The sequence below is a fragment of the Podarcis bocagei genome (genome assembly GCF_964188305.1).
Source record: "Podarcis bocagei genome assembly, chromosome: 3".
Taxonomy (NCBI): domain Eukaryota; kingdom Metazoa; phylum Chordata; class Lepidosauria; order Squamata; family Lacertidae; genus Podarcis; species Podarcis bocagei.
Window position 1 is genome coordinate 62886821 of NC_138127.1, and position 24121 is coordinate 62910941.

The window sequence follows — 24121 nt, forward strand, 5'->3', positions numbered from 1 at the left end:
AACGCAGCAGGCGGAGAGAGACACCCTCTCTTCTCCGCCTCCGCGTTGTCATAATAAGCTCAGGCGCTCCATGTTAACTGCGCATGCGCTTCCGGTTTGTGTGCGTTCGTCACCTGGATGAACATCCGGGCTTTTCACGCTCAGCCGGAAGTGCGGCGGGTAAGTGAGGGCGGCGGGTGTAGAATCCTCACCTTGTCTGGAGGTCGGGAGCCTGGCTTCAAGCAGAGGAGCGGCCGCTTCTGTCGGGTGGAGAGAGCCTTCTGAGCGCGAGAAGGCGGGGAGACCCTTCTCAGCCCTTCTGCGGGTGGAGAGTAGGAGGTGACTCCCAAGACTGCAGCAGCCGAGCGTGGAGGGCAAGCAGAGCCTCCTCCGCGCGCTTCCCCTGCCTTGTGCCCACTTGGCACCGCTCTCCAGCCGCGGCGAGGGCGCGGGACTCGGTCACGCGGCGCCTTCCCTGCAGGCGGCTCTGCGGGGAGGGAAACGGCGGGAGAGACCGCGCGCTCTCCTTTCGGCGACTCACGGCAGAAACTGGACTTTCGGGATAGGTGTCCTGGGGAGCCCCGTTCTTTAGCCCCGAGTTCAGCAGCTCAGGTTGGTCGCGTGCAATGTGGCAACTGCCCAGCAATACAATGTTTTTTGGGGCTTCTTAAAACTCTTCATCTGACAACCTGGGATTATTTTATGTGCCCAATGCAGGTGGCAAAGTGTAGGGTTTCTAGTGTTCAGTACAGTTTTGTACGATGAACCAGTCTTACATGGTGTTGGTGTTCTTGAAATACTAAGTAACAGTGCACTGTAGACATTGTTGTCTGCTTTTAAGAAGATCCCGTTCCGGAGAGCTTATGAAATGGTGCCTCCTTAAACATAAGGTGTGGCAGTTTGTTTTACTACAGTTAAAATCTCTGGGCTTTAGACTCTGCTGTGAACCAAACAATGCCAACCCTGGAATCTCAGTATATTTATGTAATAGTAAGGCAGACTGTGGCCCACACAATTGCACCCTCTCCAAAGGTTCCCAAAACATAAGAAGCGCCTGCTGGATCAGACAGATGGCCCATCTAGTCCCGTGTCTTGATCTCTCATTGGCCCCAAAGCAGGACATGAGTCGAACAGTGCTTTACATGCTAGAAAAAAGCCAACTCTAACCCTAGTGAGCTCCACTCCTGTGACCAGAAGAGGTGGTGGCAGGTAAGGGCTGCCAGCAGTTGCACCAATGTCCTTATATATAAGGGAAATATATGCAAAGTATGGTAAAGCAAAGCTCAATAAAGCAGGCTGTGCCTGAATTTAAATCACCTGAATCCTGGTCAAGAATTGCTCTCTTAAAATGTGAAGACAGTTATTGCTGGATATGGCAAAGAGATTTCAGCTCTTCAAACTCTTTCTAGGTTCTTCTGTCTCCACTGACCACCAGACCACATTGACTGGACAAGGCTGTGACAGTGCTTTCGGGCAATTACTGTCAGGATCATCTGCTATATGCTACAGGGCGGGGCAGCTAATTTTTGATATTGTTAGATTACTGCTCCTATCAGCCCCCACCATGGTCAAGGATGATGGGAGTTGGTAGTCCAACAACCCCTGGGGGGCTGCTGGTTAACCACCCCTATTTTAGCTGTTCACAGTTATACTTCAGATAGCTGACATAGGCCTTTAACTACTTTCTTGTAACTGTAACAATGTTGACATGCTACATACAAAGTATCAGGCTTCACAGCTATGATTGCACCCTTATGAATACAGTGCCTTTATAAATACAGTGCCTTTCAAAATACTTAAAAAACCCACTTAAAACATTTTACATTCAATGTTAGACTCAAGTAAAAACAGTTTAGGTACAATAAAGTGTAGGATTGGATGGTGACTTGTTAAGTTATGTCAAGTAGTTCAAGAATAACAGTGATATTTTGTTTCTTGTGACAGAAATGACAGCCCCATCAATGAAGGAAAGGAAGGCTTGCTGGGGAGCTCGGGATGAGTATTGGAAGTGCTTAGATGATAATATGGAAGAGGCATCAAAGTGTGAGAAACTTAGGTGCTCTTTTGAAAATGTGTGTCCACAACAGTGGGTAAGCAGCACAAATCCCCCCCCCCAATAGTTCTGATAGGACTGAGAAAGACTTCCTGTCTGAAACCCTGAAGAGCTGCTTCCAGTCACTGTAGACAATATTAGGCTATGTCTGACTCTTGTAAGGTGGCTTCCTAGGTTTCCAGTATGTACTTGTCTTTGCCAGCAATGAGATAAACCCTATAAACTGGCATAGCACTGATAGGGATGTAAATTGTAGTGTTCTGTATCAAATACCTCAAGGGTTGTGTGAGCATCTCAGAGATATCTGCCTGACCAATTAGGTAGGGTTGATTGTGGCACCCCACATTTCACTGTAAGAAGACATTAGAACTGTTTGGTAATAGAACTAGGGGAGAATTCTCCCTTAAGGGAGTTGAGGACCCTGAAATGTTCAGAGTAGATTAACATGGTTACATATCCAGATCTGAAATGCTGCAATCGAAAAGAGGTCCTTCCTGTTTTCATTAAACTAGAATTTTACTGCGTCAATCTCATTTCCTAACAGTGATCTTGTTCAAAACAGGTTAAATATTTTGATAGAAGAAGAGATTATCTAAAATATAAAGCAAAGTTGGAAGCAGGAGAATTTCAGCCTTCAGAGACAACTGAGAAGTCATAGCTACTCATCAGCTTTTATAAATACAGCCATGACAAAGGAGCTTGCAGAAGAAGAGCACTTGAGTGATACTTAAAAGTGTCAGTATCAGTAAAGGACAGTGATGGCCTATGAATAATTTCAAAAGCTATACTTGTTTATCTGGCATCGGTGTGAAGGCTCCTAGCCCCTATGTACTTTGAAGAGCATGGTGAAGAGAAGAGGCTCCCAACCGCACCTCACTGAAGTTGCTACTACCAATAAAGGGCAAAGTGGTGCACTGTATCTACTCAAATGTTACATTGTGAGTTCATTACCAGTTTCTTCTTTCAAGTACTTTCCTTTGTATTAATAGAATGCTTACATCCATTTTGATAGTCGATCTTCACAAGTGAATAAATAAAATTAGCCAAATGCTAGTTATTGTGCAGTCATGCCAGTGTACACATTGAGTCTGTTTGCATATTAATTTGATAAAATAGAAGCATTGCCCCAGCAGCTCTGTGTATGGTTGAAGGGAACCCACAAACTTGAGTTGCCACCCTGCTACAAAATGGTCATTTGGAACCCACCTAAGAAGAATATAAAGAGATTTTTTCAGCAACATAATCTACACCAAGAAACTTGCATACTGAAAGAATATTTATCATCAATGAATATTTCAATACAGTCATGGTTTAAGGCATTTGAGTTCTTTTAAAAAATGAAGGCATGCAAAATACAAAACTTATTCTTTTGTGCAGTATCTCTACTCCATGAATTTCTTAGCACCATCAGCAACAGCTTTGACAAGATTCATGTATTTATCTTCATTCTTTTCCCTTGACGATCTGTTGCCTTATATATTCCCAAATGAGCAGAGCTCCACTTACATGGACATTAAGTGACCGGATAACTCCTTGCTGAGGAATTTCTACACAGGTGTCCAACTGCTGAATCAGATTTGCGGGGATTCCCTCATGCTCATTTCTGACCAGAAAAGCACACAAACATGTATCACAGTTAGCAGAGGGGATGCAGGTCAGTCCAAGAGCATCTACTCAGCATGCAAAAAGATCCAGGTTTAAACAAAATAAGTATCAAAATAAGATGATACTGGGTAACAAGACCCTGCTTGAGGAGCCACTGCTGCTACTGGGCCAGATAATGTTAATCATATATTTAGTAGAGAAGACAGCACTGTGATACAGTGATAACATTTCCTCAGTCCCCTTTCATAACTAATATTGCTTTTAAGACAGATCAAGTGCAGTTTTTAGGGAGTGAGACTCCTGCCTCATTCCCTAAAAATAGTGCTCAGTGCTATTATATGGTGTAATTAGCTCATGTGTCACTGTTTTACATCCATTTCAAGCACATGAAAAATAAGCCTACAGCCCTGTTGAATGGGGAGGACAAAAATATCTGGAATGAGTGAGTTCTACATCAGGGGACCATCAGAAATAAAACTACAATGATGGACAGTTGGGTGGTTGAGGCCTTCATATATTTCTATTCTAGTCCTATTCAGCCACTACAGTAAATGGGAACAACAATTATAGCTGATCTTTTCATTTCCCTCAAACTCTACAATTCTCAGCTTCCACTACCAAAAAATTATTTAGAATCATGTTATATTTAAAAAGTTTTGTTTTTTTTATTTACCCCAGCAGCAAGAGGGATTTCTCTGGAAAACAATATTCTGTCAGATCACAACTTTTAGCCGTTTGCTCTACACCTATTATAGTGTAGCCTTCCATTTTCTTCTGCTCCAAATAATCAGCAAGCTGGAATGGCTTTACCTGCACATTTATTTTTAAAAAAGTGAGATTAGTTTAGAAATGTTTGAATGCGGACCTCTATTAATATACAGTACAAATAGCTGTATCAGTCAAAATATGTCAGATTTTGATCAGCTGAAAGGCTAACATCATGTGGACCGATACAGTATCTTTATAAGATTCATAAAGCCAAACAAAAAAAGCAGGGATCAGGTTGGGAATCCATCTAGTACAGCAACTCGTTTCCAACTGACAGCCAGATGCCTCCAGAAATGCCACAAACAAGCTATGAAGACAATAGCCCACACTCCAGCAATGCTAGCCAGAGATATATTCAGGAACACACATGCTTAACGTTCCCATTGAAATCAAAGAAATGTCAAAGTAACTGTAGTAGAACAGCCAGAGGCTTAACCCAGTCAATCACAGGAAAGAGTTGTAAAGGTAGCAGACTAATACATAACACTTCAACACTACCATAAAGAATTTTAATCCCATACAGTGTTAGGCAAGCCCATTCATGAAAAACTGAGGCAAGTTAAGTTACATTAAGTAGTCTACAAGTAATATACTCTTTACTCACCTCAATAAGGGAAAGCCATTGTTCAGCAGAAACACTGAGGTACTGAAATTGCTTGTCATTTATATAATGAAGGCTGCCAACAATGAGAGCCGACACCCCAAATATTTCACATGTACGACACAAGCCTACAAAGAAGCAGAACACTTTCATTTAATATGAGTCATATTTCATTAATTGAATGGCGCACTTAGATGCTGAAGAAGGGCATTCATGGTGGGTCTATCAGGCTATACAAAAATACAATAGCATGACTCACTCTTCCCTTAAAGATCTTAAACTAAGCATCCTCATCAGCCTATAACATGGCTCTGCAAACAACTAATTACTAAAAGTGGCTAAAGTACACTAATTTATGGTAATGTCAGGGGGGGAAGTGAAAGGCACTTCTCTTTTGTGCTGTAGTTTGAATGATTAAATGCAATTTCCATTGGAAATCCTTTATATAGAGAGGTTGAATATATAAAGTTTCCTTTTAAAAAAATGTAAGTCACATAACATACTTTCAAGTACTAGTAGTTTCAAGTGGGTAAGATCTTACCTCCTAAATTGGTAGGTTTATCAATGAGTGAAGCCACTACAATCAGTTTATTGTTTGCTTTTCCAAGTTTAGTAGCCCGATCTTGAAATACAAGCTCCAGATCAGGAGTACTGTCCTTCCAAGGAATTATCTTTTTTTGAACATCTGTCCATTGTCTTTGGCTGCTTGATTCAGCTGAACTCAAACCTAAGATTGAATATTTAGTTACCTGAATGCAACAAACTCTGCTGAGAATCCTAGCATATTAGAAATTAAATACTGAGGGCAGACAATATTCTTCATAACCATTTAACATTTTGTGTTGTTAAAATACTGCACAATTAATTTTAAAAGAAGTATATAAAATATACGTGACTATTTAAGCCAGCGCTAGTTATTTACCCAAATCTTGCTGAGACCAGTCACACTGCTTCAGATCAAGAAGTGAAGTTCGAGAATGAGAGAATGGAAATGTTGAGCTCAGTGGGATGTCTGTGAATGCTTTAAATTTAGATAGAGAAATCAATTCCTCTTCTGCAATTTCTGAAAGATGCGGCAAGGTGTAAAATATTGTCTGAAAAATAATATTTGGAAAATTGAACTAGCACTGAAAATGCCGAAGTATACTAGCCATGAACCAGTCAAAGTGCCCTATTATAATAAGAGAAACAAAATGATGATTCGGTCTGTCCTACTGATATTTCAGTGTACAGTCGTACCTTGTATCTTGAATGCCTTGGCTCCCGAACAAATCAGCTTCCGAACGATCGAAACCCGGAAGTGAGTGTTCCGGTTTGTGAATGTTCTTTCGGAAGTCGAACGTCCAACAGGGCTTCCACGGCTTCTGATTGGCTGCAGGAGCTTCCTGCAGCCAATCAGAAGCAGCGCTTTGGTTTTCCAATGTTTAGGAAGTTGAACAGACTTCCGGAATGGATTCCGTTCAACTTCCAAGGTATGATTGGGCTTAAATCTCATTGACTTTAATGGAAGGCAAGCATATTTAGAGTACAACCCCACCTGCAATGACAGTAGGGAGATAAAATGGACATATTATGGGTATATTAAGAAGATCTGCCATATCCAAAACCTTCCCACTCCCCTGACATTGGAGGGAAAATACCAGGAGTTGGTGTACTTTGTGCCTTTCCACCTTGGTCAGGAGGACTCTGGATTTGGTGGTTCTTCCACCATAAATTCTCCACCCTAAGTGAACTGCTCTGCCCACCTTCTCTAACTGCATAGTGGCACTCCATAAAATAAGACATGTTCCAAGTAAGTAGTCATTTCTCAAAGCACAGCCTTCTATATGAGGTTCAGGGTTGCATACATCCTGAAATTGCATCTGTGAAATTCAGACCCTGGACTTTCATTTTCTTATTTAATGTCTGTTTCTAGCTTTTATGAATGTGTACAATATTGGATAAAATTTCAAGAAACAGAAGGGGCTTAGTGAATTTCCAAATATCTGGGATGTGTGATTTAAGGGTCCTGTAGCAAAAGCTGAATAAGGAAGCAATCATGTATTATCTGGAAGTAAGTCCTGTTGAGAACAATGGGGCTCATGCCTGTGAAGACATGCACAGGACTGAACTGTACATTAGGCAAAGTAAGCACACATATAAAAACAATATGGTGCAGAATTAGGATGACTTTGGCAGTGAGTTTGATGTTTTCAACACACACACACACACACACACACACACAAATGCCTTTGCTTAATAACCCAAGGTCATCCAGTTAGTTTCTTGAATGAGTGGAAATTTGAAGCCATGTCTCCTTGATCACACTAGCAGTGTCATCAATTAGACAGATCTAAGGTTGTTTTTTAAAAAAACAAATAAACAAACCACTGAATATTTATGTACTTACCTCAACACAGTAATCCTTAAGTGGATGAAAGTTTTCAAAGAAAAAGTGTTTTTGGATGCGCTGCCAATTCTTTTTAGCATTCCTGCATTGTAAGGATAATATTATGATGTACGACAAGAAAATGTCTCAATAAGCCTCTTTTTAGAAGGTTACCAAAAGGCAATCCTAACCATGTATATTCAGAAGTAAGTCCTAGTTAATTCAATGGGGCTTACTCCCAGATAAGTCGGGTAAGGATTGCAGCATAATTCTTCTTTTCTATTACGATTTGGTCACTTTCCAACTAGTAAGCACAAGGGTAATTATGAGGTATTACACAACATCGCCTCGATCAAGGGAATTTCTTTGTGGTGCAGAAGCACTAAAAGAGCTCCACGTGGTTTCAATAGAGGGACCTGATCTCCACATGGTTTCCTTTCACACTAAGCTGAGGTCTCTCCACTGAATAAATCACATTTGAGCATACACATATCTGTGAGTTAGATTCTATGGCTGCGACTCATTGATTCATTGATAAAACTCAATTGTTTTAAGCAATATGCATCACAATTCTTCCAGCCCTTTTCTGTGCTGAAACACTTGGGGCAAATTACATATTGCAGCTGCTTTTTATGGAATTTAAACAGTAGTTCCATGATTTGGCAGTGGAAGCTGCTGCAGAACAAACAGCTGGGATAACTCATTTGTGGGTCTGTGAATCACAACACACACACACACACACACACACACACACACACACACACACACACACACACACACACACACACATATATATATATATATATATATATATATGTTATCAAATTTATATCTTGTCCCATTTCAGAGGCTCTGGCCAGGTTAATATAATATAATATAATACAATATAATGAATGAAACATATTCAAAGGATAAAACCTTCTTCCCCAGACCGTGCATAGTTCAAAGTTGCAATTCTAAGCATAATCACCTCAAGAGTAAGATCCACTGAACTCTATGGGACTTTCTTCTGTGTAAAAATGCTTACGATTTCATTATTATTTGTGTTTATATACAATGCACTATACAAGAGCAATCCTACTTTATACAACTACACGGTTATTACCTGCCTTATTTGGTTCACCACTCAACATTCTTCCAGACATTAAGTCATATATTAATGCAGCACTTTCAGATCAATTTAACCTCACAGTCTCCCAAAGAATAAACAAATTGCCACACTATTGGTCTCTCCGTTTTACTCCACAAACCACCAGTATCTTCTATCTAATCCATCAATAATAATATGGAAGTGATTGACCTATATTCAAATAAGTGGAGTGCAAGTCAGTTTATTAAAATTCAAGAGACAAGCAGTCTAGTTTTCTGTTTCACAGGCCAGGTATGCTTCTGATGAAAAGGAGATCCCCAGACATTTTTCATAATTTCACTTTATCTGTTCCTGCTGAATTTGGTTTATTTTAAAATGTTCTACCTTGTTCAAATGAGACAACACAACTATGGGTATAACAAAGTGCTCCTTGAGAAAATTAGATTCATCCGTAAGTGGTCTAGAAAGCGTTTTCACTTTGGAGCACCACTAGTTTCATAGCAGTATTTTAAAAGAATTATGTGCTACTAACCCTGTTCCATGCATGCTTTCTGCTTGATTGAGACTACATTCAATAACTGGAGCTAAAGCTTCAAAATCTTCCACACACAATGCTTTGCACATTCCCCAAATTTTCTTAAGGGCAATTAAAGCATACAGTCGAACACTGAAATTGTGATGGAAGCACCACTGTAGAACAACGACGAGGGCTTTCTTTAAGGCTGGTGTCTAGAGGGAGAAAGGCATTCCTTTAGTAGTTCATTCATTTCTTGTAAGAAGTAATACAACTATATGTAAGAAGTCATATAACTATAACTCATCTAATTCCTAATGTGAAACAATTTTAAATTGACACGGTAATGAGCGGGAAGTTCAACTAAAGTTTTATCAAGAACTCCTACATCAAAACATAAGATTTACTCCAGCTTTTAGTCCATATAAAATTATTCTTCTATGCATAGCCTTCAACTCTTAGCTAACTTGCAGCATTATAAACCAACATATAACTCCGCAAATGTAAATTAATTTAAATAAACAATAAAAAATTATTATTATGATGCCAGGAGGGGTAAGATGAGTAAGGTGCGGAGGAAATGGATACAGAAAGGTTTTTCTCCTTTTCTCAAAATACCTGAACCCAGGTCATCTAATTAAGCTGAATGGACAAAATGAAGTACTACTTCACAGCATATAGCTGAACTATGGGATTTGCTACCACAAGATGTGATGGTCACCAATATAGGTGGCTTTAAAAGGGGATTAGACGAATTAATGGAGGACAGAGCTATCAGCAGCTACTAGTCATGATAACCATATTCTACCTCCAGAATCAGGGGCAGCATATCTCTGAATACCAGCTGCTAGGGCAGGCATAGGCAAACTCAGCCCTCCAGATGTTTTGAAACTACAATTCCCATCATCCCTGACCACTGGTCCTATTAGCTGGGGATGATGGGAGTTGTAGTCCCAAAACATCTGGAGGGCTGAGTTTGCCTATGCCTGTGCTAAGGGATTAACAGCAGGAGAGACAGCTACTGCACTCATACCCTGCTAGTTGGCTTGTAATTGCTATACAGTGGTTTGCCACTGGTTTGGAGTAGATAGGTCTTGGTCTTTAAAGTTTCTGAGTGGTCTTGAAAGGCAGCCCCGTAAAACACATTGCAGTAACCTCAACAAGATATAGTTAGCGGATTATTATTATTTGTTCCCTACACCCCATTTCTTAGTTTCAACCAAAAAAATGTACCTTCTCAGATATGTTTTGGAGAATTACGTCAAAATGTGACATCACTGCTAAAAATGTGCAAATGCTTGTTTTAAGCTGGTCTTCACCCTGGAAAAATAAGCCATGTGTTAGTATCAAGGTTTCCCAATGCATGTAGTTCCTTATAGTTTAATTACAGCTTATCAACCAAATTTGAACCCAGAAACAATCATTCATGCCTGCATATTACAGCGGCTTAACTGCTTTAACACAATTATTACATATATTATCAGCGTCAATATATTCAATGGTAAATGTTACCCCTGTCCCTGGAATCCACTTAAGAAAAACAAAATTAATACTTGAAAAGTACTTGAGGACTCAATAAAAACATATATGATTTATTCACAATTGAACAACTAAATACCTTACTACTCACATAGTTAAAACAATCCCAGAACTTTTGAAGAAAATGAGGTAACTTATGTAGAATCAATATGATATTCCATTCTATTAAGTACTTTACTGATGCTTGATTATTACTATGTCCAGCTTGTAGAATCCTGTCAATAGTTCTTGTTAAAATATCCTAGATAAAATAACAGGTATGAAATCAATTATATTGTAAAGCTACTTCATCAATCACACACACACAACTCTTTCCTTCCTAGGGTTTTAAAAGGGTTTTCTTTCAAAACAGACAACAAACAAAAAAAATAAAAAGCAGTAAAAGAGCAAATGAATCATTTCAATTTAGCCAGTCAATTAAGAAAACTAATAGTACAGCCACAAAAGTAACCTAACTTCTTAATTCTAAGCAATTCTTCTTAGGGGAATTATATGCTGGAAGGAAGTCTTACATACTTGTGGTACTATGCACCCCATTTTATAAATAAAAAAGCTCTTTTATTAATTAACTTTTCCTTCATAAGTAATAAAATAAGTAATAAAAACAAATGCTGTGGAAAAACAGTACCTCATGAAGTTTTGGAAACAGAACTAGCAATGTCTGCCACAGTCGATTTTTAATTCTGTGTTGTAAGGAGTTCACATAATAGCGGTTTTTTGATTTGGACATGAGTTCACCCTGCAGAGAATATAAATTTGCTCAAGCTGACTGCTTTGGTACTTTAGTTTCTGTCAGTTCTGGTTGAAAAGGTTAATCACAAGGGAGAGTCTAGCTCAAAGGGACAGCAGATGCAGGATACTTCTTCCTAGCACCTCCAAGCTGGATGAAAGATCACTGAATGCAGCGATTCCCAAGTAAGGAAGACCCTGTACACAACTCTCATAAAGATGACAGTACTCTAGCTGCAGAAATAGATCCTGGATTTGAATGCTGTAGATACCTACAGTATACACAGAATGCAAAAAGGAGTTTTGGTTCTCAAAAGCGACAACTATTCAAGTTTAGTGTAGCTCAATCTAGTTTTGGAACTGGTTCCTTCTTCAGGAGCAATCTTACATATTCTGAAGCAGCTAACACAATGATGCTGTATATCTTGCCCCATGATTACTGTATTTTTCGCTCTATAGGACGCACCTTGTTTTAGAGGGGGGAGAACAAGAAAAAAATTCTCCCCCTCTCTGCCCAGTGCCCCTTCAGCGAAGCGGCGCTGCGCAGAGAGGGGGAGAATTCCTCCCCCCTCTTGTTTTCCCCTTCTAAAACAAGGTGCCGTTCAGCTTGGAAGCCTGGTGCGCACCGACCCCTCTCACTCTCCAGGCTTCAGGTTCCTTTCGACCTGCTCTTTGGGGCTGGCGGGGGGAAGCCCACCAGGTCGGGGAGCAGCGGAAAGGCACGCAGCGGAGAGGCTGCTGCCATAGTCGTGCATCACCTCTCCAGCTGGGAGAGGGTCGTGGAGCTATGGCTTCTTTAGCCCCGCATGCGCGCTCTCCCGGCTGGAGAGGTGGCGCGTGGCTAAAGAGGCTCCTGCCATAGCCGCGTGTCACCTCTCCAGCCGGGAGAGGGTCGCGGGGCTATGGCGTCTTCGCTCCATAGGACGCACACACATTTCCCCTTCATTTTTGAAGGGGGAAAAGTGCGTCCTATAGGGCGAAAAATACGGTAATAGGTGTCATATAAGCAGCAACTTTTGGATAAGCTGCTTCACTCACACATCCCAGGCTTTCACATTTTCCATCCATTATTTTCCATCTTATCTTTATTACAAGCTACAATGACAGCAAAGCAAGCAAAGAAATGAAGGGCATGATTGCCACAAAATAGTAACAGTATGGAAATAACCTCTGTGAGGGTAGGGGGGCTGCTATGTCCCCAGCAACCAGAGCAGTCCAATTGTCAAAGCCAAAACATATGCACAAAGCACCATAAACAGATACCTACCCTATCAAGTAGTTTCATCACAAAGTCTTCTATAAACTTCTTGTGCAATGTATTTGTCTCATCCAGCAAGCACAGAAATTTGATGGCACAAACTCTCACATAATGGTCATCCCTGTTCGTACTGTAATACAATATATTACTTTATTATTCCTCTGACCGTGTGCTCCCTTCTTTTGCATGAGTCACTCCCCATTTCAGCTTTATATTTCAGTGGTGCAAATATATACTTAAGGGAGACACAATAATTGACCCCCCCCCTTCTAATTTGGCTGGGCTTCTAGGATAAATCAAACACTTGCATTTTTACAGGCAGATGCCCTACCAGGATCAAGTTTGAAACTGTAGAATTAATCTTGTTGAAGCTATCCAGCATGATTTATGCCATAGATCAGGAATGAGGAATCTGAGGCTGGGGGAGCCAAATGTGGCTCTTATAGCAAGATTAAGAATTTACCTAGCTCAACATGCTGTTTCTGTTTGACCATATCATGGAAATAAAATCTAAAGAGCTATTTTACACATGTCCAAAAGGCTTGGGACATGCCTAGGAGGATTTTTCACTTCCCATCTTCAAATAGCAAACAACCTTTGAAACTCTCCTCAGTTTCAAAAGCATGGAAGACTGCTGTTCAAAACACACAAGCCCAGAATTGCACTGGATGAACAAAACTAGTTGTGCAGTTCTCTGGATCCTGGCTACAATGTTTGTAAGAGCACAGTTTCCTTGTTATTTTCTTTTTCACGATGACTTCCTAGCACCCTACTGTTTAGATAATTTTTTCTGAAGCACAATTCAGGAAACAATGATTCAGAAGAAACAGAAGTGGGGAGATGAATGTTATGAATGGTACAGATACAGTGAATTATAACTATTATAAAACCAGGTGACAAAATACCGACCTTTCTGTAACAACATTTGCTGCACATTCATCTCCAAGATTTTCTATAAAAGCACATACTTCCTGAACGAGTCTTGATGTATTTAAAAGGAGAAGAAAAAATAGATTTTTTTTTCAATATTTACTTATTATAGTTTAAGGTTCCCTGCCATCAGAAATCCACATAAAAGGGAGAAATTTCTTTGTTCTGCATTATTAACATAAACATCATAATCATAACAATCCCCTTCACCCCCAGCCTATACATGGATGATACAATAAAGCAGGAAATTTGTGCAGAGCTTCAGAAACTAAGGTTTGCTGGAAATGTAGTTCTCTACCCTGAGAAATTTCCTTAATTTCTCCATGTTAACATCTCCATGTTTTTATTTTTATAGACTTGTTATAATTTCTATTATATGAAAAGTCTGGTATGTATTGTTAATATCTCTGACCCCCATTTTGTCTCTGCTTCAATATTTCTAACCTGTTTCCTGTGAAGATTTTGTTTATGCTTCATTTTGCATTTAATAAAATAAATAAAAAATAGATAAATTCATAAGGACAACAAAAAGTCTTGTGGTACAGATCCATGCAAAATAATATATAATAAATGTGTCTTTAAGATGACAAAGTGTCTTTAAGATGACACAAGACACTTTGAAGTTCTGCTTGCACAACAGGATATCCTCTTCCTCTTCTCCCTCCAGGCTCAAGATCTCCTGAGGAGAATCCCTAAACCCTCGAGCCAATACAGTCGTACCTTAGAAGTTGAATGGAATCCGTTCCGGAAATCCGTTTGACTTCCAACGTGTTCGAAAACCAAAGCGCGGCTTCTGATTGGCCCCATCAGAGGTTCAGCTTCCAAAAGAATGTTCGAAAACCGGAACAATCACTTCCAGCTTTCAATTCTTCGGGTGCCAAAATGTTCAAGAACTAGGCTGTTCGAAAACCAAGGTATGCCTGTATTGGGGTTATGCAGAGAGATGGAGGCAGTAGAAGAGGAAAGGGAAGCCCCACTGCTCAAGTGAAACTTTGTTCCCCTTCTGTATAGACACCATTGGATAAAACCCTTTGTTATTTTTGCTACAACAAAAACCAACTCTGGAAATTATTACATAAATCAGCAATACATTTCCCAAGTGCAACACAAAAGTAACATTGCTTTTGTTTTTACCTTTGATCACGCCTGAAAACAGTTCCAAATAAACAGGCCTCTACGACAAGTTCACTGTAATTGCTAGCATTTGAAAAAGCCTTTTCAACAGCATTTGGGTCATCGGAAGTAGGAAATAGCCAAGACTGACAGCAGTAAGTCAACAACATATTAAAGACGCCAGTCCTCGTTGAAGACATTTCAATCATCTGAAATATGATCTTAAAGAAGGGGGGAAATCATTTCAATCATTTACCGGTTTTAGCATATTTTAAATCCCTATTTTAGCATCTTCTGATCCCTGCGCCCCTTCCCCACTGGAGGCGGGGCTTCCCTCCTCACCAGAGGAAGAACTGCTTTGCAAGATCTTCGGAGGCTCCCTGTAACACAACTGCCCTTCCACCTCTCGCCTCTGAGCTGATGGCAGTTCCCTGACAGGTACATAGGAGGTGGCCTTGTACCAAGTGAGACCATTGGTCCATCTTCCTCAATACTGTCTACACTGAGTGGCAGCAGCTTTTGTAGTTTCAGGGAGGAGTTTCTCCCAACCGTACCAGGAATTGAACCTATGACCTTCTGCATGCAAAGCATATTCTTTACTGCTGAGCTACATCCCTAGATTTAGTGGTTAAAAACATAACAGCAACCAAACTTCCATATACTTGCGTCATGCAAGTATATGCTTTCACCTGGGGGAAAGCTCAATTAAAGATTATGAGCAAGTTTTGAAAATCATAGTTCTTAAACAAGATAGCATAAGATTTTGCCTGGGCACAGGGCCTTTTCACATGAGCTGCCATTAAATCAGAAAGTCTCTAATTGATCGAAGAATCTCTGAACTGGGAAACTAGGTTACCAGCTCCAGAACAACCTAGGATATTAAACCAGATTAAAACAATGATTTGATTCAGGCTTCTTCCGGTGTTAGTAACAATAGTTTCCCAGTTAACCAGGGGATTCCAAGTTTAACCATGGCTCAAGGGCTATGTGCAGAAGCAGAACACTTGTGCACACCTCAGGTTAACAAACTGAGATACGATAATCTGAACACAACTGCCAAGAATAGAGATTGCAGGAAGAACAAGAAATGTAAAACATTTACCTCTTTTATCCTGGTGTATGCCTGACTTTTGTTCTTTGCTGCCGCAGCAAGAATTTCAGGATCAAACACAAACTGAACAAAAGCTTTTAGATTAGGCCAAAAGATCAGCTGTGTGTTACTAAGAGCAAATATAATTTTCCATGCTAAGTCAAAAGCCTCTATGCACAGAGATTCAGAGGATTCCATAAGCTAAAGACAAAAGAAGTAGCATTTAGTTTTTCATAAAATATAAAGCCATGTAATAAATTCATACATTGTTTTAAACCCTTTACCTTGGAAACGACTATTTTCATGGAATGAAACACAGGTAAGATCTGATCAGAAGGAAGAATTGTCACTGCTTCCAGCGCAGACTGTAAAATTCCTGTGCATTTTTGAACATCTGGCAAAAAGTGCTCTATATATTTGTCCTTAGAAAGCTTTTGATAATTATTTAGAACAAAATGAAGACAAACCCACTGATCATGTATATAACACGCTACAATTTTTCCCCATCCTTGATGAGATGCTGGCTCTTCAAGATAACTGTAATAAAAGTTGAAAAATATTTCAGTTCACCTTTGCTTTTTTTAAAAGAGAGAAATGTGTTGTATTGTACTCCAAGGAAAGGAATAGACTAAATTTAATGTCTAGCAATAGCTCAAGACCCAATAAAATTAATTAACAACACAAACCCCACAGACATAACTGGGAACATACTTCCAAGCTCACAATCACATAGAATTTAACTAAGGCTGCAATCCTATCCTCACTTACCTGGGATTAAACTTCATATAAATCAGTGGGACTTACTCCTGAATAGACATGGTTAGGATTGCAGTCTAAATCCTAAGAGTAAAATGCTTACGTATTAGGAAATGGGATAATAGGAACACATCTAGAGCAGGAATGGCAGAAGACTAAAGAAGCCTTTAAGGTATTCTGCTTTTTTATATATATAAAGGTAGGATTTAAGAAAACAGATAGAAGTTAGAATAGTAGATTTCTCTCCAATTAAAATTTGTTAAACAAAGTGATTAACACAAATACCTATCTTTTTCCATACTGCAAGGCTTCTTTAATACATGGTTAAGTTGAGCACAGGAAATAGTTGTTTTTAGGGTTTCAACAGCTGGGAGAGATTCAAGCTGAAGATCTGGCTTCTGATCAATAATTTCACAAATCACACTTAGCGATGCCATACTCACTACCTTCTGAATCTGTTCCCCAAGTTTTACCTCCTGAAAGCGAAGTTACACAGGTAATTTTCAAACTCTTACCATGTGTTCTGATAAAGTATGGAAAAAAATAAACATAAAAAATTAATAAAAATAATTATACCAGCCTGAATATAGAATAAAAGGTCTGTTCCACATAGGAGCATTACCCTTTGACTCTTAAATATATTAAAGAGTTTAATTTTAAAAACTCAAATAAGTGACACATTTTATATGTAGCTGTTCAGCAAATGAGGTAGATGAAGAGAAGCCCCTTTTCCTCCCCCAGCATATATTCAGCTGCCAGGTGGTTTGAATAGAGTAAATTAATGTTGTGAGGAGACACAAGATTGAGACAAAGGGATGTGAACAGGGTCTGTACAGCGAAAGTAGGATATGAAGACTGGGCCTGAAGGAAGGTGTTGCCTTTGGGTTGGAGGAAAGCAGCAGGCTGGGTATGGAATTAGGCAGGGACTCTATTTCCTTCTAATGTCAAATTGTAAGGATTTGTATAATTGCCACGTGAACCATCTAACACAAGATGATTATCAGAAAACATGGCCACTTTTTATTTCAAGGTTTTCTTCTTTTTATACCTATTGCCCAAACTCTTGATATCCAAGCACAAATAGAGAAGTGTGTGAGTCTCACTTTACATTCCTTTTCACTAGCTACACTGAGGTATTTTGTACTGGTTTGGAGCCAAAGCGACATCACAAATTCTTTTTGAAACTTCCCACCCACTTTCAAAAGCAATTTGCCATTAGACATGGAGGGCACTTGGCTCACGTAATCAGTTTCACGGCTCTTTGGACCCTGGCCCTAATAAACTGATCCGGTCTTATTTCAATACAGCACTAAAAATGGTGATATCTGACCACAGTCTGTTTTCATTACTTTTAGACTACACATCAGAAAACTGGAAAACATTAGCTGGTAAATGTATCTGTATCTATTATGGCATATCTATAGAGTATCTGGTTTTCTACTGTAAACAGAAGAGGGCCACAACATTTTTAAATCCAAGCTGCTCTCCTCTGCCTTCAAAAGTAGTACAAAGAAGTATTTTGTGAAAATATGTGCACTGTGCCTAAGCATTATGACTCGACTTAAGACAAAATTACCTTTTCACTATTTCCCTCTTGAACACTGCAGAGAGAGGTATTTATCAGAGAGGAGATGAAGCTGCAGATCGATGGTCCTTTTCTCCAGCCATTGACTGAGCAAATGTTCATCAGCTCTGACAACACTTCTAGATATAAATTACAGCGCTGCAGATCTGAAATCTGAAGGGATATGTTATTACAGGTGTCAATTAAAATAATACCGAGGAGATACAGTCTCCACAATTAGTTACTTTAATATTAATGCCAAGTTCCAAAGTAGCTACTTTAGACACGCTTAGTATAATTTTTGACCTTTCTTTAACTGGCATGTTGCCTCCAGGCCGCACTATGGACTGCCTTGAAAACAAACAAACAAACAAATCTCTGTTTCAAAAGCAGATTGCCATATGACACAGAAGGCTATAAGATACATTTGGGCATGCAAAACTATGTTGATGGTTAATTAGATCCAGATCTAATCATTCTTGTTCTGCAGAGAGCTCTTCAAAGCATGAACAGAGTCCTAATGTATGCACGAATGTGCAGGCAGCATGCAAGAGCAGGTCACAGAATCAAAGGTCTGCATGTCCCCACCCATCCCCACATTCTGCTCAAGTTATGACAGGCAATTGCTTCACATTAATCTAACAGCCTCAATGGCCTGGTTTGCACTAAACCTTAGTTAAAAACCAATGTGAATACAACACCAGCTCCTCCATCACAATAACTTGTCAACCAACATACTCATTTTAACTGTGTGACTGGATCTGTACTTTTGCATTTGGCTTCAAATATTTTTACATGGCTAGAGAGAAATTTTAAAACATCTGTTTTGGTAAATGCTTTTCACAATGTTTGTTGACAAAGCATTTCTCTTTTAAATATTTTTCTGAACATTCCAAATGAATACACTTTCACAATATTGCTACCCTTCTGAATTAAAATAATAATAATTCCAAGCCAATATTTACACTAAGTACTTACGGTATTTAATTCATTTGCTGTAAGTCTTCTGAGGAGAAAATCCAAAATACTTTCTGTGGCAGTCATAAATGAATTCTGGAGAAATGCTATTATCCCATCTGTATGAAGATACATTTAATTAAAATACTGGTAGTACCATTATTCCCAAAGCTGAACAGTAATCCTGCAACTTACACAGGGGTTGAATTCCGGGGATTGCCCCTAAAACCAAAATTGTGTCTAGCCAAAACTCACTGGGTTCAAGGGCAAGTAGGATTGCCAAAGTCCAGGAACCCTGCCTGCTTTCTGCCCCATTTTATTTAGGGTTTAGGGTTTTTGCCATGTGCGTAAAAGCTGCATGCGCACAAGTTAGATGTTGCAGGCTTACAGTATCATACACATGTGATGTAGTACACAATGAAATTACCACGGTAAAGCATATAATAGGATATATCATTCAAAATGACAGACACCCCCCCAAATGACAGTTTGCAGTCCCTAAATTGCATGCTTTTACTAAAAAAAAAGTAGACTGCATTATGGATCACCCCCGTTTCCAAATGTCTGGCATTCTAAAGGCAGCTCTTGGGGCCATTTTGAACAGCAATTTTAAAGAATTAATCCAAAGATAAAGCATGCTGAAAGGGGCTGATAAAATCAAGCTTTCCCACCCTCTCCCTTCCTCCGCTGCCCTGAAAAGCTTCTCCCTGTGGACAGGAGTCCCTGTTGAATGAGGCGGAATGTGGGGCAGAGGCTGGGATGCCGGGTGTAGGGAGAGATCCCTGAAAAGTAGAGGTAACTTCTCCCTTTCTCCCCACCCTCCTGTGCCACAGGGCAGCCCTTTCAGCAGGGTCCCAGGACCTTCAGTAAGGACTTTGGGGTGGGGTGGGGATGTTGGGGGCCTGCTGATGGGAGGATGGGGCAGCAAAGCACTTCTACCAGCCCCCTTCACCTTTACCAAAGCTCTTGATCAAACCCACAAAGATGTTGATAACAACAATTAAATTTTAGAAGTACTTTTCATTCTGTATGCCTCATTCTGAAGAAAAATAGAACCCCTACTTATAAGGCAAAACAGGACAAAGATTACCAGGTCTATCAACACTAACTGTATACCACACAGTAGCTTAATATGCCTATTTTTTTCTGTGGTATCCAAGTTAACTCTGAATTTAGGTGTTTGTTAAGACTATAGTAATTCCTTATTAGATGCATTCTGGACATTTTTAATACGGCCATTTGCTTTTAATGTGAATTCCTGTTTCAAAGCAACTTCCTACAATTTGTATTTATGAGTCTATTAGCCTAATTTTGTTACACCAGTTAGAAGGGCAAGATTCATAAGCGCAACATACTGAATATACCACTAACCAACTTGTGGACTGGAACATTTGATTGAACAAGTCTGCAGTAGCTTCAATAGCAGCTGTAGGCTTTTATCGGTTTTCAGTGATGAGATGTAGGGATTAGTGCCAAGTTTCAGCAAGACATCTAGTAGAGGGTTTAGGAGAGCCTTCAGCTCAATCCGTTCTGTGCTGCCATTGACACTACACGAAACAAACATTAAAAAGAAAAACATATTCCACTGTCTGTATTGCTGACTTCTGGGAGATAAACTGCATTCACCTTCCAACTGAGCAAAAAGCAGGAGAACATGCCTCAGCCTACATTGTATGCTATCAAGCAGGAATGGTGTCACATTTGAACACCCAGTGCTGGCATTGTTTATTTAGTTATTTTTAAAGAGTGGATAAACCAAACTTAATACACAAAATGTTCCAACATTTGTTTATACTCTGGGAAAACACAACAGTGGTTAGTAACAGATGACAGGAGGTTTTTTTGATCGCTGAAGGCAGTTTGAAAGACAGAAAGCTGCTTGTACTGGGGTCACATAACCAACTTTTGGCTCGCCCTCCGTCTCTCTCATTCTCTCTTGTATTATTTAGAAAATCTGTAAAGCCTGTTTGACCAGAGACAACAGCGGAACAGAAGAAACACATGCAATGTGGTCTCCCAAACCACTTTCAATTGTCTTAAAAAACAAATGACCAATCTTATGGTGCCAGCCTCTAGGTAGTAATCAATGAATAGACAGTAAGTCAACACTCCACCAATCCACAGTTGCTCATAGGAATTATGAACTCAAAGCTCCTGAAATACCTCTGAATACACTGGCTGTGTCACAAAAGTTTGTTATTATCTGTACAAATTACTTTGTCCACACACACTGAAAAGAAACAATAAATTTCTATGCAAGATGTAGGCAAGGTAATCCACAAAACATTCAAGCAAACATCTCTGTGCTTAAAGCCAATTTGTGAGCTGCCTTACACCAAATCTGACCAACAGCTCATTTACAACGAACTAAAATGTCATTGTTAAGAAAGTGTTTTAAGAACCCAATGATTTTTTTGGTGCTATTTCATATATATACAATCTTTACATTATGCCACTTAGCTCTAACCTTTCCTTGGATGTAATATACTAAGTCTAATAGGACAAAGCCTGCTCAAGTGACTTGTGGTCCACATCCAAAGCAAATGCAAAAAAACAGGGTATCTACCTGTATACATGTTTCATCTCTTCCACATCTGCAGTCAGCAGAATCATCGTAGCAACAAGTTTAGCTTCAAACCAGTCAGGCATAAGGCAGTCTTCTGCAGCTGTAAAAAAATAATACTAGTTTTTACAATGTGGCAGAGCACCCCCAGTCTGGGGCCCCGAGTCAGCACCGCTGGCTTCTCCTGTGCCAGCAAAGTCATTCTGGAGGGAAAGGGAGAAGGATCAACGATGGTAAGGGGCTTTGCTAGAGAACACATGCTGAGATAATGCATTCTGTAGCTAAAAGTCTCTGACAGAAGTGTCACGCACAGAAATAAAATGAAATAAGTAATGAAGCCGATTGTTTTTATGAATGCTGTTGTACGATATGCTTTGAAGTAGACTCTTTAGTTAATAGAACACAGAAGCAACTGAGATAAGAATTGCGCTTGTGAACTTCAGTCATTTTAATAATTTACCAGGACTTTGGAAATCCTATTACCAGTTAAATTAGTGAACAATATGCCTAGTGATTTTAATGAGGGATAAACCCCAAGAAATGAATACAAAATGACTAGGAAGCAAAGAGCTACTTTATATATGCTGAAGGGCTTGTGCACACACAGTGGGATTTTTGACATTTTTGCTTTGAACAGCATGTCACACCAGTGCTTTTCAAACTCCTCTTGGATTCAAAAGTGGTTTGCTAGGAGGCATGTAATTCATCAGATCTGAGTCTTTATAAATATTTGCAAAGAGCTTCTATACAAAAGCAAACTTGGTGGCATTGTCCCAGCAGTAGGGCAGTGAAACCCACAAACAAAGGATTTCAGCATAATTGGGGATACTGGTAAGGTGTGCAGAAATATATTACATTGCAATCTACCTCTGATCTTCGACCCCTCCTCAAAAAGCACCACCTTCAAAACAACATCATGTATAAACCAGCAAGTGTTCCAAACACTTTTATGCAGAGCTAAATAATCCTTAATCCTTAGGAACGGAACTATTTAGCAAATGTGCTCATCGCTTACATAAACAGTATTATTTATAATATTTATAAAACTACTTACAATTGGCTATAGGTGTTTTCAGATAATCCTCCACAAGGGATTGTGCATAAACACTTAATGCAGTTTTGTCTTGAGGCACATTGCAGTTTAAAGGCTTTCGAAAGTGCTTGTCATTTACATGCAACCAATTACAAAGCTAAGAAAAACAAAATGATTTTTTTATTTATTTTTGTTTTATTTGTTAAATTTATATACATCTCTGCATTCAAAGATCACAGGGCAGTTTATAGCATAGAAACACAAAAGGCTTAATCGTAATCATAATAATACACATCTAAAATGCCATAATGACTAACCAATTTCACAATAGTTTGCTTTCACTTCTCTCACCATTGTCCACAAAACAGTCCCTCTGCCTAATGACTCCTCTGGTTTCAGAGATACAATGAAGTTTGCAATATCTGAAAGGGACACTTTCTCCTAAGGAAAGAAATGTAAGTAACATTCATTTGAAACCAAGAAAAACAATATTTAGGTTCAGAGTTGTGTTAATCATTTTGCATTGTTACACATCTCTCCCTACTCCAAACTCCTTGAAGCTTAATAACAAAGTACCACAATGCAAGTGTTCTACGCAGAGCAGTTCCAATAGAACAAAGTGCAAGGTGCAATATGCAAAGATGTCATTGCAAGTCTAATATAGTACTTAGGATAGTCATGCATTTTAATGCCACAATGGTGTGTTTAAGAATGCCCAAGCCAATGGCCTTTGTTTTCTGAAAACTTGGCATCTAAAAAAATGAAGCAAAGGAGGAAAACATTTCACCTGAGATTTAAGAATGGTAATCAAATGATTCTAAAATTCTGTATCTTTTAATCCAAAGAAGTAGGCAAACCTTATCCACTAAAGCTTTATAAAAGCACTCAGCTATATTTGATGCCTTTCCCAGTGCAACTATATTTCAGAATAGGAAGACTTACTACATCTGTCAAGAGTATAGCTGCTTTAAGAAGATAGCACTGAGCAGCTCCCCGTAGGAGAATCTGATGGGTGATCATGGTGCACTGCAGGACATCTCTGCAAACGGATAAGATACATGCTTTGAAAAGTTAAAACAATGAACTGAGGACTAGTCACACAAACAACACTCAAAATGGTACCTCAGAGCTAGGAGTCCTTCGGTATCTAGTATTCTATATGCTGGAATATTTGCCAGTGCCATGGACAGAAACAAAATTGGAACAGCACACCAGTGCCTATTGCTCATCTTCTGTATAAACTTTAACAAAAAACTACCTTTAAAAAATGGAAGGAAAATAAGATTTTTGTTAAATCATCTAACATAAAACAATGCTTTTTTATTAAAAAAAACATTTTTATTAATTTTCCAATAAAAAGCATCCAATTAATATATCCAATCATAATCCAGTTAAAAATAAAAAACTAAAATAAAAAAGACCAAATTATAATCCAAATTATAATTATTAATTTTTCAGAGCTCCCCACAGTCTGGACCTCTGAAGCATATCTCCACATCTCAGTCCTGCCTCTCCTCATTGTTTCCATATTTTCCACATCTAGATTTTAACGCTTTAAAATTCTAACATAAAACAATGCTAACCCCAAAAGTAAGCCCAGCAGCAGAAAGC

The 24121-nt window shown here is 39.2% G+C and overlaps 2 protein-coding genes across 3 annotated transcripts in view; one reads left to right on the forward strand and one right to left on the reverse strand.

Annotated features, from left to right (window-relative positions):
- Window positions 1–31: 31 nt before the first annotated feature.
- On the forward strand, window positions 32–2961 carry COA6 (cytochrome c oxidase assembly factor 6). Of its 2 annotated transcripts, none has more exons than XM_081186245.1 (3): window positions 32–159; window positions 1924–2069; window positions 2595–2961. In XM_081186245.1, the coding sequence occupies exons 1-3, from the start codon at window positions 84–86 to the stop codon at window positions 2688–2690; spliced, it is 318 nt and encodes a 105-aa protein (XP_081042371.1). In that variant the 5' UTR covers window positions 32–83; the 3' UTR covers window positions 2691–2961. The 2 variants fall into 2 exon arrangements, with proteins under 2 accessions (XP_081042371.1, XP_081042372.1); XM_081186246.1 differs by lacking the exon at window positions 32–159 and adding an exon at window positions 166–591.
- Window positions 2962–3290: 329 nt separating this feature from the next.
- The window catches only part of TARBP1 (tRNA guanosine 2 -O-methyltransferase TARBP1), a 29276-nt gene continuing 8445 nt past the window's right edge, over window positions 3291–24121 (reverse strand). The window contains exons 7-30 of the mRNA XM_081186196.1: window positions 23633–23768; window positions 23453–23549; window positions 22862–22951; window positions 22532–22667; window positions 21481–21580; window positions 20286–20461; window positions 18936–19033; window positions 17970–18131; window positions 16679–16869; window positions 15922–16174; window positions 15650–15838; window positions 14569–14768; window positions 13414–13485; window positions 12514–12634; window positions 11146–11256; window positions 10609–10758; window positions 10212–10298; window positions 8997–9193; window positions 7396–7477; window positions 5929–6100; window positions 5548–5733; window positions 5010–5134; window positions 4311–4447; window positions 3291–3635 (exon numbers count right to left, since the gene is read on the reverse strand). Of these exons, the coding sequence (XP_081042322.1) occupies window positions 3476–3635; window positions 4311–4447; window positions 5010–5134; window positions 5548–5733; window positions 5929–6100; window positions 7396–7477; window positions 8997–9193; window positions 10212–10298; window positions 10609–10758; window positions 11146–11256; window positions 12514–12634; window positions 13414–13485; window positions 14569–14768; window positions 15650–15838; window positions 15922–16174; window positions 16679–16869; window positions 17970–18131; window positions 18936–19033; window positions 20286–20461; window positions 21481–21580; window positions 22532–22667; window positions 22862–22951; window positions 23453–23549; window positions 23633–23768 (3428 nt within the window). The 3' untranslated portion in view covers window positions 3291–3475. The remainder of the gene's footprint in view (window positions 3636–4310; window positions 4448–5009; window positions 5135–5547; window positions 5734–5928; window positions 6101–7395; window positions 7478–8996; window positions 9194–10211; window positions 10299–10608; window positions 10759–11145; window positions 11257–12513; window positions 12635–13413; window positions 13486–14568; window positions 14769–15649; window positions 15839–15921; window positions 16175–16678; window positions 16870–17969; window positions 18132–18935; window positions 19034–20285; window positions 20462–21480; window positions 21581–22531; window positions 22668–22861; window positions 22952–23452; window positions 23550–23632; window positions 23769–24121) is intronic.